Source organism: Ambystoma mexicanum, chromosome 3q (genome assembly GCF_040938575.1).
Source record: "Ambystoma mexicanum isolate Mex_15411 chromosome 3q, UKY_AmexF1_1, whole genome shotgun sequence".
NCBI lineage: Eukaryota > Metazoa > Chordata > Amphibia > Caudata > Ambystomatidae > Ambystoma > Ambystoma mexicanum.
Window position 1 is genome coordinate 302,551,709 of NC_090926.1, and position 20,466 is coordinate 302,572,174.

Sequence of the window (20,466 nt, forward strand, 5' to 3'; positions counted from 1 at the left end):
ACAAAACGCACTTAAAGTTTTGCCCTACCTGCCACCGATTCCTGTGGAAGGACACGCACAGTGTGCGCAATTACTGGCTCACGCCAAAAAATCTTGCAAATCTTGCAAACTTTTTCAACCGAAAACCTTAAAGGTGCAGCGCACTAAACACTGGACTTCTCATGCCAGCCAGGCCGAGGCCTCCATCGACGTGAGGTCCAGCGAGCGCAATATCAGGTCATGATTGACACCAAAGGCGAGCAGGGTTCGTTGGAACCCCATGTGCGGGCCCTCTTCTCTAAGAAGCCGGCCGGTGGCATGTGATGGAGCAGACACTCTGCTGCCAGAGCGCCCCCAAGTACAAAGACATAAAAAGCATACCCCACGGCCGACTTTCTACAGTACCTTCGAACGTCGAAGCCCATGCGGTGCCCATGGAGAAAGTCTCAGGTTCTTCACTGTCCTCTGGGGCATCACGTCGCTTTTGTACGCCGAAGAACAGGCGGGGAAAGGAATTTCGGTGTCCCCAAGAAAACACAGAAAATGCAGGAGTTAACACATTGGTGCTTCCCTGCTTAAAGCGAGGTCTCCGAAAAAAACATACATTTCAATGCCTTTAAGCTCAAATCACACAGGCTGCAATTCCCCCCACATCCGCCACCCCTGTAGACTTGGTCTCCGGAGCTATGTGCCACAAAGACCAAACACCTGCCCAGGCCACCCCTATCATGTCGGGCTTCCCACATTCATATGACTATACACCTGAATAGTTTAATAAAACCTTGAGGATGTCCAGTTTTGTGGACTTTATGGACAGACTCCCAGACCAACTGTCATCCCATTAAGATGCCTCGCAGCCAGGGGCCTCAGCACAGCAGCCCCCTGCTAAAAAGTCTTGTCTCGAGCCACAGCCCAGCACCCTAGCCTGACCTATCAATACCTCTCTCAGGACTTGTACTATGATGTTCCCTCATGGTCACAAGACCCAGGGTCTCAAGGGGACTGTTCTAGTCCAGACAAATATTACGATGACAACTTTAACATAACCAATTTTACGATGACGACTTTTAACGTAATCTTGTTGCCAGACCACCAGGTCCAGCCGGTAGAAGATTTGCTTGTTGAAAACCAACTACAGTACAATGAACTGCTACTAAAGGCTGTTCAACACTTTAACATAGTCTCAGGTTCGAGCGTTGCCTTCCGTAGGAGCTGCTGAACCCCACAGTCCCTCTCCAGCTGTTCTGAGCCCCACCTTTGATTTACAGTGAGGATCAGATCAAGTGTTGGGGGGGTGATGAGGAAGGGGAATAGGACAAAACAAACACAGGGGCTCTTCTCGCTTCTATTCAACACCTTGTATGGGAATTAAAGTCAGTTAAAACACAGTGGTATATTTGCACCAAATCAACTACTTTCAGTTCAACTCTATTAACAAAATACCGGTTTCCTCCGCCACTAGCTTGGCGGAATAGTCATTATTTCAGAATTGTTTTTGTATTTGAATTCAGTATTTCTTAGAAATGAATAACCTGCATTTTAATTTTTCTCGCCAAGCACTGGTGTAACCTGAAATCCAAAGAATATTGTTTTTGCTCTCTAAATTCTTTTGCATTCTTAGTGAGTCTGCTTAGTTGCTATACATGTGCTCCAAATTGTAGTTTCAAACCATTTAAAACTTTCAGTTTTTCTTCCAAAAATCTTGTAATTTTAAGTGAAAATAATACATTTTCTCTTTGCAGACGTACAGACAACTAGCTGCGAACTACTGCAGCAGTCCTGTCACTTTCTATCTACAAAAAGTGACCGCAGTAAACATGAAAGCACCCAATTCCTTTGCGTATAGATACGTGGTCACCAACCAAAGAATTGGAATGAAGTGCGAAATTCACGTTGCTTCCCTTGCAGAGCTTTCGCCAAACAGTTCAAGAAAATATTCAATCACGTGAAACTCCTAAAACACAGTATTATGCTGACTTCTTCGAGCGCATTGTTTCCCAGAAAAAATACACGGCCCGAAGCCTTTGAAGTAAAATGAAAACGGCCGCTTTCTCTCCCGCTAGCTGTTTTTCTCATACGCTGCATTCCCAAACAACTTTCACAGTTCTGAGCATATAAAGTTAAATACAAATTTGCTGCAGGCTCGCCAACAAGCTGCGCTCCCACCAGTTTACTGTAGACTGCAGGCAGATTTATCTTGCTTCTTCAGGCTTCGTATGAACTTTCTGGCAAGGCCTAAAAGGAGCTAAACTAAAACATGACTAACTTCACTTAAAAAATAAATGATGAAGGCAGTTTTCAATGCACAGCCAGGACAAATCAACCTCTACATTCTCAAATGGATCACTGCTGAGGGAATCCACAATCTTGGCTTGGAGCCCAATCCACCATTTTGAGTGCTCTACTCTGCAGATCTCTGAGAAAAGGCATTAAGGAAAAAAAACATTTGGAATTGCACTTTAACCCACAACTCTATGCGCCCTACAGACTGTGTGTCCTAGTTCTTAGCCTAACTCTTCCCGTATGACTCCTAAAGTCCCTGACACATCGACACTTGGGAAGCACAGGTCGACAGACTTTTTGGAAGACATTGTGTGGGACAAAATATCCACCATCCAGTTTATTCCGCTCCTGCATTCTGTATAAAGATGCATCTAGCCATCCCTATTGGCACCTAGTCTTAGAAGGGCGGTCAACCCCAGAATAGAAAAACTATTCAGACTGGTGCCCACTGACCCCCTGTATATTAGCGGTCTGCTTAAACCAGATTCATTAGTGGTCACCACCACCAGAAAGGGGGGAGGCACTTCCCTGGTGTTGTCTGAAGCCCCGCCAGACAAGGAAAGCAAAAAGATGTATACTTTTGGGAGAAAGGTTCCCTTCTCTGCAGTATAGCAGACCAGAATAGCCAACAACACTATACTTCTGGCTATTTACAGCTGCCACAAATGGGATGACCTGCCACGCCAAATCGAAGCCGTCCCGGAACCCCTAAAGGCTCAGTTGTTAGACTATTATAGAAGGCAAGCAGATATCAAACTGCATCCTGAAAAATAACCTTTTTGAATGGATTGTGTCCTCCCACGTATTCCTCATCTTGTGATAAATCGTTATCTGCAGCTTCGCTGCTTCGGAAAAAAAAATTCTCGGCAGAGGGCGCTGTGCTTGAGGTCGTGGCGTCGATTGTCCCTCGACGTACTCTGTACTCTGTCGACGTCACCGATGGTATAAGTAGCTCGAGCCGCGCCCGTTGCTTCAGTTCTGTTTTGTCGATGAAATATATATATAGGAGGAACACCCAGGCGTGTCCCATGACCGATACATTCTTCGTGAGAGGAAAGTGTAAGAACACGTAAACTGTACTGTGGGGTTGGATGGGAGGGTCGATGAGGAATACGTGGGAGGAACATCCATTCGAAAGAACGTTACAGTTGGTAAGTAACTTGTTCTTCGAATGGATTGTGTCCTCCCACGTATTCCTCATCCAGTCGAAAGAACGTTACAGTAGGTAAGTAACTTGTTCGATGCGGCCGATAATGCAGGATGCATCATAGCAGAGGGTACGCTTCTCAAGCGCCACACCTGGCACAGACAATCTGGGTTTAAGTTTGAAACTTGAGCAACCCTCCTAAACATGCCAGTGGAGCTTAATGTATTATTCAGGAAGGCTGTTAAGGTGGCCCTAAGAGTGCTAAGGAGGATTTACGACCCTTTCAAATCCCTTGGCCAGTTGACAAATAACCCCTGTGTTCAACGGGGCTCCTCGACTCTAGAAGGTCTTGGGGTCAGGGTTCCCAATGGTCCTTGGGCTACTCAGGGTGAACTGTCCTAGTCTTGGGGCCAATTGCAAGGATAATGTTCCTCTTTCAATTTTCAAAGAGGAAAAAAAAGGGGCAGAACCTCGCCTGGGAGAGGCTCCACTCCCCCAAACAATGACTCGCCGTTCCAGATCCCCTCATGCCACTCCAGTAGGAGGCTGAATTTCACACTTCACCCATGTATGGGAGGGGATAATGTCAGACAAGTGGGTGTTGTCCACCGTGGCAGGCGGGTACTGTATCGACGGGTACTGGCACCAACCTACCGCCCGGCAAAAAAACAAGGAAATGTCAACAGAAGAAAAATGCATACTGTTGTAAGAAGTAAAGGCATTGCTGGAGAAGGACGCCATAGAGATAGTCCCAGCAAACCAGATAAACAAGGGTATTTATTCAACTTACTACCTTGTGCCAAAGAAACACCTTTCCATACTTGTAGTGTTCTGCACCCTGCAAACAAATGTCAAACCCCAGAAGTTTCAATCCCACTTCTAAAACAGGGGCACTATCTGGCAACATTGGATATGAAAGATGCATACTTTAATATTTCAATGCTCCCTGCACACAGAAAATATCTGTTTCAAGATAGATGGAGTTCACTACCAGTTCAAAGCACTCCCCTTCTCTTCGCCTTAGCACCAAGAGTATTCACAAAGGTACTTGCAGTAATGGCAGTTCACCTGTGTAGAAAGTCCATCCCAGAATACCCTTATCTGGACGACTGGCTAATCACTGGGACATATCCTCAAATTTGCAAACAAAATATGCAAAGAATAAACCTTTTCAATCTGGGCTTCTCCATCAACGAAAAGAAATAGTCTAGTCCCCAGCCAAATAAAACAATTTCTGGGGGCTATCCTAAAAACGCAGGAGGAGATGGCTTTCCCCTCAAACGAGAGTACAAAGCATGCTGTTGCAAATACCTCACTACAAGGTTGGTTGCTGGGTCACGCAAAGCAATTCCCTTGCTCGTGATGGCATTATGCATTCATTTGGGTCCAACGTGTGCCTGCGTCCAGTGCAGGAATGGTTAGCAAAACAATGGTTTCAGGCAGCGGTCAGTGGGGCGACCTCGTGGTTGTTTCGCTAACCTTGGTACAGGCTCTTCACTGGTGGTCCAGAGACAACCTGCTCAAAGGAAATCACTTTCACATTCCACCAGCACAAGCGATCCTAACTACAGATGCCTCACTCGCCCGATTGGGTTAGGGAAGCTCAATTCCTCCACCAAACAGCTCGCAGCCAGTGTACATGTGCCACAGTCCAAAGACATATCCACTTCCTGGAACGATTGGCAGTCCTCCAAGCCTTTCAGCAGCATCTTTCAGGTCAAACAGTGCAGGTCCTCATAGACAGCACCATTGCCATGTTGTACATAAACAAGCAAGGAGGCATGCTCGGTCTGTCCAAGGTAGGTCAAAAAATGTGTAAGTGGGCACTCAGGCGGACCAGGTTTCTAACATCTCAACATGTTCCAGGAGAACTAAATTATCTGGCAGACACTCTAAGCAGACACCCTCTACTAGAAGAATACTAGTGGCAATTCGACAGATCCTAGACAGAATATTCTCACAATTGGGTCACCCCCCGTTGGACTTGTTCGCCACAAGCCTAAACGCACAATGTTTTGTTATGTTAAGGCTTCTTGTAAAGCGCACGGTTGCCCGAAGGCATCATGGCACTAGAGAGAGGAAAACCCTGACAGGCATCTATCAGCCATCATCCACCCTTTTTTAACAAAAGTGTTTTTAAGGCCTTCCTAAAGGCCAGATGGTTATGGATCTTTTTCATTCCAGCTGGGAGCTTGTTCCACAGCTGAGCTGCTGCAACAGAAAAGCAACGTACACCCAGTCGGGAACAGCGAAATGAAGGTACACCGAGCAGACCAGCTGAGCCAGATCTCAGAGTGCCTAGGGAGGTAGTGAAAGAATTTAACACTTAAATATTCTGCTCCCAGACCATGAAGCGCCCGATGTACAATAAAAAAATCCCTAAATTCAATACGTTGGGGCACTGGCAGCCAATGAAGACTGCGTAGGACTGGAGAAATGTGGACACCATACGGTGATCCTGTTGCTACCCAGGCTGCAAAGTTCTAGAGGCACTGTAGTCAATAGATCAGCCCCTTAACATGTGCAAGATAAAGCGTTGCAATAATCCAATCGACTGGCAACCATTGCAGACACAACCAGGTGCCGTTAGGCGGGTGGTATAAGGTGTAGGATTTGTCAAAGATATTCTAATGGAAAAACTCTGTCTGGCAGACAGATATCTGATCTTCCATTGAATAAGTGGCTGTCATGACGCCTAGATTATGCACCTTCACTGCAGGCACAGGAAAAGAGCACAGGGAAGAGGGCCTGAAGGTTGAAATCCAAGTGAAGGGTCTGGAGGGGAACACACCTCAGTTTTTGTCCCCATTCAGCTTTAGCCAATCAAGGCCCATCCACTCCCCCACGGCAGTCCGGCACCTATGAAGGCACGACACCTCAGTCCGAATAGCACCTCACGCCAAAGGAGCGGATTAGGCACACTGAGGCTGAGATGTATATGTTAAAGAGAATGGGTGACGGGGCAGAACCCTGAGGGACACAGCAAGTGAGACGAGAGGATTTAGAAGGATAGGGAGACAGTAGGAGGGATTGGGGATCTATCCTTAAGAAAAAAAGAAAACCAGACTAGGACTTGACCAGATACACCGACTTGAATCAGGTGGGATAGCAGTGTAGGATGGTCGACTGTGGCAAGCCCCTGGAAGATCTAATAATATCAGATCTGACACCTCACGCATCCACCAACCTGGCCATGTCCTGTACAGAAACCAGGACGCTCTCAGTGCCTCTGCCTGGCCGAAAGCCAGACTGAGCCAGGTCAAGACAGTCAGACGCCTCAAGGAAGGAGGACAGAAGAGGAGAAACAAGTGCTTCCAGAAGTTTCATAAAGGCAGGTAGAAGAGATATAGGCCGGAAATGAGCTGGTATGGAGGGATCCAGTGAGTGCTTTAAAAGTGCAATAACTGTTGCAACCTTTAACTCAGGAGGAATAAACCCTGTTTGACAGGAGATGTTAACGGCCGCCGTAATCGCCCCTATAAGCTCAGGTGTGAGCTCCTTCAGAACTTGGCACCACATACGAAGGAACACTCCATTTAATCTGGAGAAGCGCTTCAAGAACTGATTGCTCAGTGAAGGAGGGAAAGCAAGACCAGCCTGGGATGTCACACTGTCTGCAGAAACGTTACCGGAAACCGGGACTCTAGCAGCCAGTATAGTATTCAGAGATTTAGCGTGAATATTCATTTTTCTGATAAAAAACTGAGATAAGGAATCGCACAACTCCTGAGTCAGCTTAACTGTGGGAGAGCAATTTGCTGAAGAGGACAGAGACTTAACCACTGCAAATAGTTTTAGTTTGACCCAATGATGTTTCAATTTTCAAAGTAAAATAGGATTTGTTTTGCTGCAGTAATTGCAGCACAATAGGACGTAGAGCTAGTTTTAAATATGTTCCTAAGCTGCAGATCGTAGTTACCGCACCATTGGCGTTCAGCTTGTCTAAGCTGTAGTATGGCCAGCTTCAGCTCTTCTGAAAACCATGGCTCAGAAGGAAGTCTGCGAGTTTGTGTAAGCCGTTTCGTCGCCACTTCATTGGCTGCAGCAACAAAAGCAGCCAAAAGTGATGGCGACAAGGCCGGAGCAGCTGCACATTTAGTTTTAATAGAGGATACTAAGGTTTGAAGGTTTGCCAGACTAGCAGGCGGCGTCTTAGGCTACTGTTGGATTGACATAAGTGAACAGGTCACTAAATAGTGATCAGTCCACAGAATCGGCTCATCCGATTCAAAAGCAAGTAAAGTTTTATTGGTCAGCACAACATCTAGAGTATTGCCTAGGTTATGAGTAGGTAACACATGCTGATGGAGAGCCAAATCCATAAGACTAGGAAAGAAAACATCAAGAGCGGGGACTCTGGCAGAGTTAAATTGAAGATTGAGATCGCCTAACACAAGCATATGTTTAATGTCTATATCAGATACAAGATCAACCAATGGGTCTAACAGCCCAGAATACGACCCAGGAGGGTGATGCATTAAAAGAAAGAGACAGGAAAAGATTTGAGAGATCACGCACCAACAATGCCCAGACTCTTCCTGTCCAGGTTTCCCCAACCAGGGTCCAAGGGGGAACACCATGTGGATTAACTGGTCAGGGAAATGTGCTTACGCTCCCCCATTTACCTGCCCCCCCACCCATCCCCCAGCACCACTCCTGAGTAACAGTGCACAAGAGGCACCAGGATTAAATAACTCTAATTCTGGTTGCTCCTAGGTGGGCGAGACAACCTTGATTTCCACATCTGCTCAAATTGGCGATGTGCGAACCAATCAAGCTCCTGTGCCCGTACAACATGCTATCGCAACACAAGGGAGCATCCCTCTACCCATGCCCTCAGTCTATGAACTTGGCAACTTGGTTCCTGAAGTCATATATAATTTGGCCACTTCAATCTTCCACAAAGGTGTAGGGATATCGTAAAGGAGGCACGGAAACCCAACACCGGACACGGTTTTTCAATTAGCGGAAGATTTGTGATCTGGTGCACGTCACAATCACTAAACCCAATACGATCTTCTCTAGCTAACATTCTACATTACGTGCTTTACCTACTTCACATAGGCCTAGTATTTAATTCCATCAAAGTACATCTGGCGGCCCTGTCGGCTTACACCACTTCAGTGGTGGGAAATTCCTGTCTTTTAGGCATTCATGAAAGGGGTAAAGAGGCTATAACCCTCTCCCGGATTGGGCTCTCAATGTTCTGCTCTCCAAGCTAATGGGTCCAGATGGATAGTCAAATGTATACAGCTCTGCTATTCCCTATCCAAGATTCTTACCTTACACCCCTAGGGTTCACTCTACCAGAGGTACAGGAGCTACCTTAGCTTTCATTGCAAACCTCCCTCTAGACGCCATTTGCAAGGCTGCTACATGGAGTTCTATCTATACATTGACACAGCACTATTGCATAGAGACCTACTCTAAAGCAGATTCACAGATGGGACAAGCGGTCCCAAAGCATCTCTTTGCTGTTTTACCTTCTCACTTCCTTCTCCCGATACTGTTTGCTAATCTAAGCAGAGCATGTGATCTAAGCAGATCCACAAGCTCCAGAAGGGATACATTCCTCGCCGTAGTTGTATTTCTGGTGCTTGTATCTGCTTAGATACACATGCGCCCACCCTTCCTCCCCTTCTGGAGTAGAAGGCGCATAGTTGTTTTTTGGGCTATCACTGTTTCTGCTTTGTTACATCTGTACTTGCGCTACACTTCATGCTACCTCATGTAAGAAACAATCTGAGAGACCTCGACACATGAAGGACCATTCGTACAGTACACCTCACACAAGGGATATTATTGCTAACGTGCCCTGTCTACGTCCGTTTTCAAGTTTCAACATCAAATTTTTAATACTCTGCGACTTCCACTAGATGTTGCACTATGCAGAGCATGTAAATCTAAGCAGATACAAGCACCAGAAATACGATTACGGTCCGTAATGTATCCCATATACCTTTCAGAATGGCAAAACACATTCAAGGTAAGTAAGAACTTTTTGTAACTGCTAACTCTTAAGAGTGACCGTTTCCAACCAACTCTTTCACATTTAAGTAACACTGGTTATACTTTTCAAAGCAGAATCCTTTTCTTATCCAGCCCTTACTGTTAGGGAGAAGTCTCAAAAATTGATTAATTCCCTTCACCTTAGAGACCCCCAGCAACTTTGCTGGATTTTGAGGACTGATTCTTTTTTTTTTTTTTTTTTTTAAAGCCTGGAAAGAGTGAGCCTTTTTTCTACTCTCGTATTTTGATATATGTTTTACTCTTGTGTACTTTGGTTATGGAGTTTTTAAGGTAACTCCATAGGCATCTTTTCATGTGTTATGCAGCACCCTCAGTGCAGTGATAGGGCTGTCTTTTTAGACTTCCCACAGGTTTAAATACCTTCTCCGGGATAAACTGTTTCCCAGAGAATGTAAGGTTAAATTGACCAGTAAAGTCTTTTTAAATTCCTAGACTCAGCGCACACTATCTTCCTATAGAGTGCTGGAGGGGTAACTTGGTATCCCCTATGTCTAAAATACTCATGTAGCAGTGAAATGCTACCCTTTTCTATCGAAAGGGCTGGTGGCACTGGTTTACAACGAACTAACGAACACCGGTAGCTAAAATTTGCGGGAGCCATGTTTTTCAAGATGGTGCCTTAAGCCCCATTTGAATTTTAATTCTCCCAAGGTTAGCCAGAGAAAATTAAGAGGAGCCCAAACGGCAACAATAGGCTGTATATGCCAAAAGTTGTTGGAAGATAAAATTAAAAGCACAATATGGAGTCTTCAAAATGACACCCATAAAAAGAGAAAATCTGAGTGTGGAAAAAGGTTCCCACTTGGAGGTATAGGGAAAAATAATCCACTAGTCCAAACAGTTCTGGGGGCCTCACAAGTGAGGGAGATTTAGCACTAAAGTACAAATCTTATCCAACACAGGACTGCAGGAAAATCTTATTACAAGTGTTACTTTTTTTGTGGTAACCAGCACTTAAGGGAAATCATTGCGACTCCCAAGTAAGCACAAGATCAATCGTGCACCATTCATAACTGTGGGGCAATCTTTCAGTGTGAATGGTAGAGTGCATAACAAAAGCAGAGCAGAAAGTATGGGTGAGGGCATTGGGGAGGGAGGGAGCGAAATTACAAGAAAGGGGACCTGTCTTAACACCAGCACCAACAAAGGGATTGGGGAGTGCAGGATGACCTGGGTATTAGTCCTTTATGCACACCTTACTGGTAGGGAGGCGGGGGGGGGGGGTTCTTCTGTAACCATGCTGTCGTGGTACATTAAGTTATTTTTTTCGGGGTGTGACTGATCTTAAGGGGACATGTTGTGCAGTGCCCCATTCTAAATAGGGGGGCACAATATTACCACTTGATATTTCCAGCCTTTCTGCAGTGATGGAAAGTCCTGTCCAGATGGTGAAGGAGTGGAAGCCCAGTGTTTTATGACTAGAAATAATTGTAAATGTTAATTCTCCTATTTACTATCACTATTGTGTCCCACTTTCTACCCTAAGCCCTTAATATGCAACCATTGCAAATTCAATCTGTCTGCTTTATTGCTCTCAGAAAAAATTAGGTTTAGTTAGCAAAAATCACGACCGTGATTTGGTCTGTCCTTGACTGCTTAGCTAAAAGTATCACTTAAGACCAGTTTGGGAAGATGGATTGTAGAGGCTTCCAGCAGGAAACAATTCCAAAGTATACCCCAAGTACATATTAATAAACTAATCTATTCTGGGATTATGTAGGTAATTTTCAGGGGACCATGATTTGTATAAACGTTGCTCATCTGCAAAGCATTCTTGATCAGATGAAAATGTGGGACACTGTCACCCCTGCGGCCCCCACCGTGCCCCCCCCACCCCTCCACACCCCTCCATATTTTGGTTAGATGGTTAAATTGTCAGTTTTAAGTGGTCTTTCTTGCAAATCATGTTATGGACACAGGGATGAGTTCAGTTTTCATGAGGTGCTATAAATCATTCAGATTCAACAGCTATATTTGTAGACATTGTGAATCTGTGCTCATGCTTTTTCTTCTGTTTCTTTTACAGAAGATGCTGGTATATTGTGCGCTGCCCAGGAACCTGGCCAGTTAGTTGCCAAACAGAAAGAAAACAGCCATTCTTCTCTCAAGGAGGGGGACTCCATGAGCCTTGCAGAAGCACAGCACACAACTGTTTCTGCAGGTCCATCATCACCAGCTCATGAAGAGCCCCTCTACATACGGCTTTCTCCCCCCAAAGAGGAACGTCTTGCCAGCACTTTCTGTAGCAACTCCGTACAGGGTGTCGCAGCAGAGGACAATGCTGGAGAGCAGGACCTCCATGCCAGTCTGCGGACTTTCAGGCACACTGATTCTAAAGAAAACCCGTTTAACTTTCAATCGGAGCCTTCCTTCTGTGCTGTGCCATACAAGTCTCCAGCATCACTTTCTGCCTCATTTCCATCTGACACTAGTGTCTGTGCTAGACACAACAGTGCACATAGCTCTGCACCCAGTATGGACAGCATGGAGGCCAAGTCTTTTTTCCCCAACAGCCCTGTCGGAGCACAGTGCAATACTCTTGTGATTTTTCCCCATAATCAGAAAAACTCAGACTCAGAAATGCTTCTGGAAACGGAAGAATGCTCACACTCTACTCCTATGGAGGTCTTCTCTACAGAAGATAAGCTAAGCCGGACAGAGAGGAGGTCTTTGTCTGACACGGAGCTCCACACAAGGACAAAGATCCATGTGATCAAGTCTGACATTGTAAACGAGATCTCAAACCTCAGCCAAGGTGACACTGCAGGCAGTTATCACAGCTCTGATCTTATGGGGAATGACATCTCAAATCTGAGCCAGGGGGCAACCTCTGGAAGTTCCCATGGCTCCGATCCAATGGGCTCTCCAGACATAGAGGGAGGTTCTCTCTCCATGGACCTCTGCATGACTGCCACTGACCTTGGGTTACAGAAGGATGACTGCTCACTTCGGATGTGCACAGATTCCATGGTGGAAACCGATGACTCTCAACACTTTGACTTATCAGGAATGAAAATGGAAGGCGAGAAGACACGGAGGAGAAGCTCCCCAGGGAGATCAAGGGTAAAACAGGTAACATGGGCATCCTTTGATGCCATATATCTGCCTTAATTGGAGTGGCTTCCATTCATTTGGCATGGTGCATGCTCACTTATTCGCTGCATTAGTGCCCACAGGTTTGTCAGCTCTTCAGAATTACAGGCATACTATGGGACATTGCCACTGATTTGAGAGTACCATAGCTTCAGTCTGAGGAATTGTTTTACATTTGCAACTGCTATTGTCAGCAACCTATTTTATTTTTAAATGGTTGCATTCATGAGGAGGAAGTTAAATTGCAGTTTAATTGTTCCAAGAATGCTTAGTTGTTTGTCCAGGCACTTGAATTGATGTACTTGCACTTAGCTTTTTGGTGCTCTGTGATCGCTGAGCAGTGGATGTAGGTCTAGATTGCAGTGTTTTACATTGAACAAGGTAATATAATGGTTAGGTATTTGGGTACATTCTCCATTTTGAGATCTTAATTAAAACTCACACTTTGATTATGTCTGTGTACACAATTTTCAAGCCCTTTAACAGCATACTCCTTCATTTTAGCTTAAATGTACCTTTTTTAAGTTTCTTTTTTTTTTTTAGCCCATCTGGCTTACATTTTAACTTTCCTGCCGTCTTAAATTGAGCCCACAAAGTACACTAGTCATGCCGTGAAGACCCTTTTTTCCTCTGCATTTAAAAAATGAGAAGCACAGTAAGGTGGCATCTCATGCAAAGATGACCGCTGGAGTTCAGTTTCTTTTGATGGGTGTGATATTTTTGGAAATGTTCTTTCTTAATCCTTCTCTGTATGATGGGCGCTTCATTTACAAGGTTAGTGTGGATAACTGTAATGGAGAACTGGGATTACATATTCGCACACTACTGTATTCGGCTCAATATAAGGCATTACTCTACTGATGGAGGGGAGTGAGGGAGAGCTCTTTAAGACAATATGAAAAGTGTATTGGAACAGCTAGCCAAATTCCTAAATTGTTTGCTCTAATTAGACATCGAACTGATAATCTCACTCATTAGTGAATCCCAAAGGTATGGGCTGACCTGCAAGTAGCTTCTTTGCAAGGCAGATTGTCCTGTTAATTAGGAGGGCTGCAGTATCTGCCATTCACTTTATTCAAAGAGCTCTAGGGGGGCTTGCATGGCAGTAGTGAAAACTCTGCTGAACTCTCTAACAATTGTTTTCTTTCATTGACATTTAGTTTTCCAGAGAATTCTGGAGCCCTGATCACATCAATGGTGTGGAGGGACCTTTCAGCAGATTTGAATGGGTTAAGGATGAATGACTGTAAAAGGGTGGTTGGTTTCATACGGAAGCCACTTGTTGTAGGTGTTCTCAGAACCACCATATTAGACATCTCTGCAAAGCCAGGTCTAGACAATCCCTATCCTACCCCTTTCTTGCAGCATGGAAAATGTTCCCTCCAAGCAGTGATGCAAAGTATATATTTCTGAATCATGTTTTATATGCACTTGCTATGCATAGTTTGCCATCTTGTGGATGGCCCATAGCAGTTGGGGAGAAATCTCAGAAATGTGCTAATTCCCTTCTACCTTAGAGACCCCCAGCTCTTTTTGCTGGACTTAAGGACTTTTTATCTTGGAGAGAGCTAGACCTTTTTTCCCACTCATGTATTTTTCATTGATTTTAAAACAGTTACTTTTGGTATGGGATTCTGACAAGCTAATAGGCATCTTTTTACATCGTGTCAAAATGCACCTTCAGTGCAGTGGCACAAGGAAGTCTTCCAGATTTCCCCAAGGTTTAAATACCCTCTTGGATAAACGGTTTTCAAGAGCAGTGAAGTGAAATTGACTTTACTTGCACTTTCTAGACCCAGCACACACCATCTTCCCATAGGGTGCTGGAGGGTTTACTTCGTATCCCCTTTGTCTGGTTTCTCAGCTAACATTTTTGTTACCCTTTCTATAATTAAAGGCTGGTGGCAGTGGTTTACTTTTTCCTAACATTGTGTTTCTACCGCGGGCTGCAATTGCAGCTGCAGTAAAGCACCCATGGGTGCCCATTTTGTCAAAATTGCCCTGGTCTTTTTTCACCATTTCTTTTTGGAAAGGTGGTACTTGAGATTTACTCTGCACACCAAACCAGGTTTGGTCACTTTGTTCATTTTGTCTTAGGCGGGGTTCACTGGAAGTGAGGGAGATGCCAGAAACTCTGTGCTTAATCCCCTTGGTTACAGGAATGCACCCAAAGGTGATTGGCTGGCTGTCCTTGGAGGACAGCCACCCTGATATGAGTGACAGCTAGGCTGCGAATGGATGGGAGAAGCCTACATAAAAGGCGACGTCTTTTAGACAGAAGGCAGAGTCGACCACTGGACGAAGTAATCCGAAGAACTTTAAAGAGACGCCTGCTGCAACTCCTGGAATGTTGGTTTGCCCGGTGAAGCCCTGCTGCAGTGCTGAAGCTCCGAATTTGCCTAGACTAGATAAGCCCTGCAAAGGACTTATCCACTTTTGTTGGTGGGACCAATTGACCCCAAGACAAACTAATCTGTAATTCCTCTCGGAGCTGGCTGTACTTTCATTGCTGCCGCAGGAACCGATTGCATGGGTGAGGAATACCAGAATCAAGTGACGTCTTTAAGTTGGACCGAGCTCCAGGAAGATCCTCCGGACTCCCATGAAGCAGGACTGACAGAGCCTGAGCCACCTCAACAGAGTGCTGGACCCCAGATGCGAGGAAAGACCATACGGTATCTGAGAACCGTGGTGGTGCCATTTGCGAGAAGCTGAAACCACGAAGTGCCACTGATCAAGTTTGCCCATTGCTGCCGACAACCTTCAATTTGTAGTGCAGGAGTTTCCAGACGTCCTCCCTCTTGTCTCCACGACTGAGGCCCAGGAATAACGGATCTGCCATACTGGAACAGAAGCCAGCTGGAACCAATTTCTTCAGACCTAAGGTACTGTAAAACGAAGGGGTACTTTACCTCTTATCATAAAGCCTTACTAGCTCTCATTTGGGACTTGTCTTGGTTTCCATTCCAGAGTTGCTTGCAGCTTTGCCCCTCACAAGCCTTCCAGCTTGTGGCCCAACAGTGATTTCATTTTCTACAAAGATTTCTAAAACATTGCAAGACTTGCATACCTGCAAGAAGTGCTTCAGCTCACCTAGACTTCTGCTCAATTGACATTGGCTCCCAGCAAGACTCCTTTGAACCTCTGACTTTGTGCTTGAACTATCCCTGCAAAAAAGGCACACATTCTATAACTTGTGTAGCTGGGAAATGGTTGATTTACTTTGCGTTGGGGGGCGGTCCAAAAGTACTAAACCTGCTTAAGAATATTTGCTAACCATTGTTTTATTCCCAAAACCTTTTCCTTTTGACACCAAACTCAGTATTGCTCTATATGTACACATGATATATTAATGTCCACGGTGACCTAGTTATTTGTCACCTCAGGGTGTAGGAAGTGTCTGTGTGCCACCCCAAATGGGTATCGACTGATTTATTAAAACAGTATTTTTGAAGTATATTTTAAAGTTTTACATATTTGCTCCCTTATAAAGAAGGCTTATTCAGCTGTTAAATTCATAAATAATTGTTTAATCAAGAAAACCTGTGTAAGTGTTATTTGGATACTTGTCACTATGAAACTCTGTTACAGCCCTACAACTCACATTGACCCCTCTTGAGATAAGCCTGGCTGCTCAGTCACTCTACCAACCTGTGTAGTACTTGCTTATACCAAAGGTTGAGTTAACTATTGCCAGGAGGACATGGCTGGTGCAGTCTCCCACAGGGTACTGCATACAATCTTGCCTAAGAGCAGTATTTTGTTTACTTAACCTATGTAGGCATTGATGAAGGTATGCATGTGTAACATAAATATGTCAAACTCAATGTTCCTTCTAGTTGATGCCCTCTTCAGATTTAATAGAACGGATTGAGGAAAATAGTGGAGAAGTGAGACAGAGCCTTGAAATGATGGATGTAGGGCTTGGGGATTAGTTGGTGAATACAACCGTCCCAGTGTATGTAAAATATTTTATAGAGTCGATAGTAATTTTCATTGTCTGGGCCCCAGGCACCAAGTGAACTGTTTAGTCTGTTCTGTAACGAACTACAGGTTTCTATAGATGGTCAAACAGATGGTGTGCAAACAGTGTGTTGCACAGGATTACAAAGAGAGCAAGCGCCAGGCTTTAAAAAATGTAAACCTAGGACGCTCCCCACACAAATTGCTTGCCAGCTATTTCGAGGTTGGGGCAGATTTTTGAACTTGGTGTTAGGTTTGCTCTCAGAAGCTGCTTTGCAAGTATAAGTTCCAAGAGGGGAAATGCGAGTAGTAGTGGAGTTAGACAAAGATTCAGTTACAGGTATTCAAATCAACTCTTACACTCAAGGTTTCTTGCATAAGCAATTATTCTATTTATCAATCAGTTATAAAGCCTTCTTCAGAAGGGGGCAATATAACAGTAACACACAAATACAATTCAATACTGTACTCTGAGTTTCTGAATCAGCCAAGACCCTTTTGGGATGGCCCACACACAATCTACACCCATGGATGACTTCAATAACAAGGGTGCTAGGGACATTAATATCTTACTGTTGGCATTCAGAACACTCTTAAAAGTTGGTAAAAGGCAAAGATTATTAGAACACAAATCACAAATATTCAAAAGCAGAGCAGATACTTTTAGATTGCACTAGAAGAGTCATTCAGTTCAATAGGCTAAGCCAAAGCAAATGAGCCAAAGTCTTTGTATAGGATGCAGCACTTCAGGTAAGTAAATGGAAAAGTCTTTGTAGAAGTTCTTAGGAACCTTTGATAAAAAGAAGAATCAAATGTAGGGCCAGAAGCTGATTAGACTTGTGAGTTGTAGAAGTTTCAAGCAAATCTACAGTAAGAGGTAAGTTCTTAGACTTTTACAGTACCTTAGCAAAGAAGAAAAGATGCAGGTGATGATTTCTGCAGAGTTGTACAGGAACAGTTGTCAATGTTCCTGGGCCTCAGTCATGGGGACAAGAGGGAGGATGTTGGGGGACTCCTGCAATGCAGTGGGACTGGCAAAAACTGGCAACCAGCAACTTCACTTTCAGTGGCTGTTTCGCATTTCAGCGCCTTGCGACCACCACATATAGCAACAATGTTGCTCCTGGCTGTTGAGGTGGGCTTTCCTTTCTTCTGGGGTCCCGCACTCTGTTGAGGGGGGCTCAGGCTTGGTCAGTCCTGCTTCTTGGGAGTCCGGAGGATCTTCCAAAAGCTCTAAGCCAGCTTAAAAGCAACACACACAATCTGGTGTTCCTCTCCCTGGCTCTACGGTTTCCAGAAGCAACTCAGTGGAAATTCAACCAGCTCAGAGATGGATGTCCAGGTGGCTTACTTTGGAGTTGATTGCTCCCACCAACTCAAAGGGAGAAGTCGTCCTTGCAGGGGCTTCGTTGTCGATGCAGACTTGGCAAGTTGTGATTGCGGCAGGGCTTCACCAGGCGGACCAACAGTCCAGGAGTTGCAGCAGGCGTCCTCTTCAGGCTCTTCAGTTACTTCGTCCAGTGGTCGACTCTGCCTTTCAAGCCAAAAGACTTGCCTTTTATTCAATTCTCTCCCATTCATTCCAGCCTAGCTGTCGCTCACCCAGCAGGGTGGCTGTCCTTGCTGGACAGTCAGCCAGCCAATCGCCACAGAGTGCATTTGGGTCTCCTTGGAGACTAAGCACGGGGAGATTTGGGCACCTCCCCCCCTTCCCGTGTACCTCAGACACTCTGGAGTCAGAGGCAGGTTTCACTCAGAAACCCTGACAAAGGCGAAATGAACAAAGAGACCAAACCTGGTTTGGTGTGCAGAGAAAATCTCTAGGACCTTTCCACAACGAACTGGCAAAAAAGACCAGGGGCCATTTTATCAAAGATGGGTCTGTGCCATTTTGAAAAAGATGGCTCCCGCGGTTGCTTTACTGGAGCCCTGAATAGTCGCACTAAATGCAAACCACGGTAGTTCAAAACGAACCCACTGCCACCAGCCATTCTGTGAGAAAAGGGTAACATAGAACATGTTGCATAAGAAGCTAGACTAAGGCGATACTAAGTAACCCCTCCAGCACCCTATTGTAAGATAGGTGTGCTGGGTCTAGAAAGTTATAATGGCAAGTAAAGTCAATTTCACTTTACTGCTCTGGGAAACAGTAGTTTATCCCAGAGAAGGTATTGAAACCTTGGGAAATCTGGAAGACTTCCCTGTGTCACTGCACTGAAGTGCGTTGTGACACACTTGTAAAAGATGATGCCTATGGAGTTTGTCAGGCTCCATAACCAAAAGAAAATCATGTATTTTAATGTGATTTTCTACACAGCGAGAGTGGGGAAAAAGGGTCACTCTCTCCAGGTTTAAAACAAATCAAGTCCTCAAAATCCAGCAAAGTTGCTGGGGGTCTCTAAGGTAGAGGGAATTGGCACATTTCTGAGAATGCTCCCTAACAGTGGGCACGGCCGAAAGCCATGGTGCTGAAAAATGTACAGTTGGCACTGCCTAGGCCATGAACAGTTGTGCTTGTTGGGTAGATTTTCCTTTTTGAGTGACATTTTAACCACTGTGAGAGTCCCCCAGCATTTTTGCTGGACTACGGATTTTTGCACTGATTCTCCAGAGTGAGAGTATACCTTTTTCCACAATCACTCATTCTTTTACTCAAACTTTGGGAATCCTTTGTACCTCCTTTTTTGGTACTTTTTGAGTTATGCATTCATCCAGATTTTCTGGCATTTACACATTATTATTGCAGCACACTGCACCTCCTATGCAGTGTTACTGGAAGCTCCTTGTGCTTTCCTTTTTTACTTACCTGTATTAACACATGTTACCAGGGCAGGGACCTCTGCACCAGCACCTCTTGACATGGCCCTCCCACCCCCCCCACGCTCCCCTTCCCCTTCAAAGAAATGAACAAACAAGAAGTCATCGCCCTCATTAAAAAAAAATATATTTCTGATGTTTGTTAATCTGCTTAGAATCACATGCTGTGCATAGGTCCGACATCCAGTGGTCACTGCGGAGTATTGCATTGTTTTTCGTAGTCGAAAAGGGGACGTCGACAAGGCGTGTCTGAAACACTATCCCTATAGTGACGTGCGTTGTACCCACAATCCCTCACGCGTCGAGGTCCCTCAGATTGTTTTTTTCCGCCCAGCTTCTGGTCGCCTTCACGCGGAGCTCCTCGAGAGACATTGCAACTCCTCGACCCCTGGTCGCTTTGGGAGAGGTCGAGCCATTTCGAGTTAGATAACCCTATGTTTCCCCCGCCAGACCGCTCTGGGGTACCCCATGAAACTATGGAAAGACTCCACCTCTGTATGGAGAGGATGGAAAAGTTCATGAGCACCCAGGCCTCTCAAACACACAAGAGGACCAGAGAAGGGCCTCAGGAGGACCCCAGGGCCAAAAATCCGAGGCTAGTCGATCCCCAGCAGGACACAGCCTCAGACTTCCAAGATGTATATGACCTCACTGGGGAGGAGCAAGACTTCGAGGAAGAATATGATTTCATGGACAATGAAGAACAGAACCAGGAGGAATGTCTGGAAGACAGAACAGACATTATAGAAGAAGGCTTCGGGGTTAACCCAGAAGAGGGACCTTCACACCCCTGGCAATCACCATCAGTGTATTCCGACACTGATGTCATAAACCTAACTCCTCCGGACAATTCTCCAGTTAGGAACACGTCTCCAATTGACGATCAGCCAACGTTCAATGCACTGTTGCGCAGAGCAGCAGCGCATTTCGAACTCGACACCGGGGAACTCTCTCCAGAATTGGACTTTGTGGAAAGAGTGATTAAGGAAAAACCCCCGGTCAGCCAGACCATTCCACTCCTCGCTTCAGTGAAGAGAAGGATCATACCTTCGCTGTCCACTCCCGCTATGATCAGAGGGGTCAATCCACGGATTGAAAAACTTTTCACTCCTTCACCCTCAGACCCCCTCTACATTAGGGGACATTCCATTCCT

The 20,466-nt window shown here is 45.2% G+C and overlaps 1 protein-coding gene across 3 annotated transcripts in view; it reads left to right on the forward strand.

Annotated features, from left to right (window-relative positions):
- KMT2D (lysine methyltransferase 2D) overlaps positions 1-20,466 on the forward strand; it is a 2,224,302-nt gene that overhangs the window by 454,335 nt on the left and 1,749,501 nt on the right. For all 3 annotated transcript variants that reach the window (XM_069653836.1, XM_069653837.1, XM_069653838.1), the window contains exon 12: positions 11,466-12,511. In XM_069653836.1, the coding sequence (XP_069509937.1) occupies positions 11,466-12,511 (1,046 nt within the window). The remainder of the gene's footprint in view (positions 1-11,465; positions 12,512-20,466) is intronic.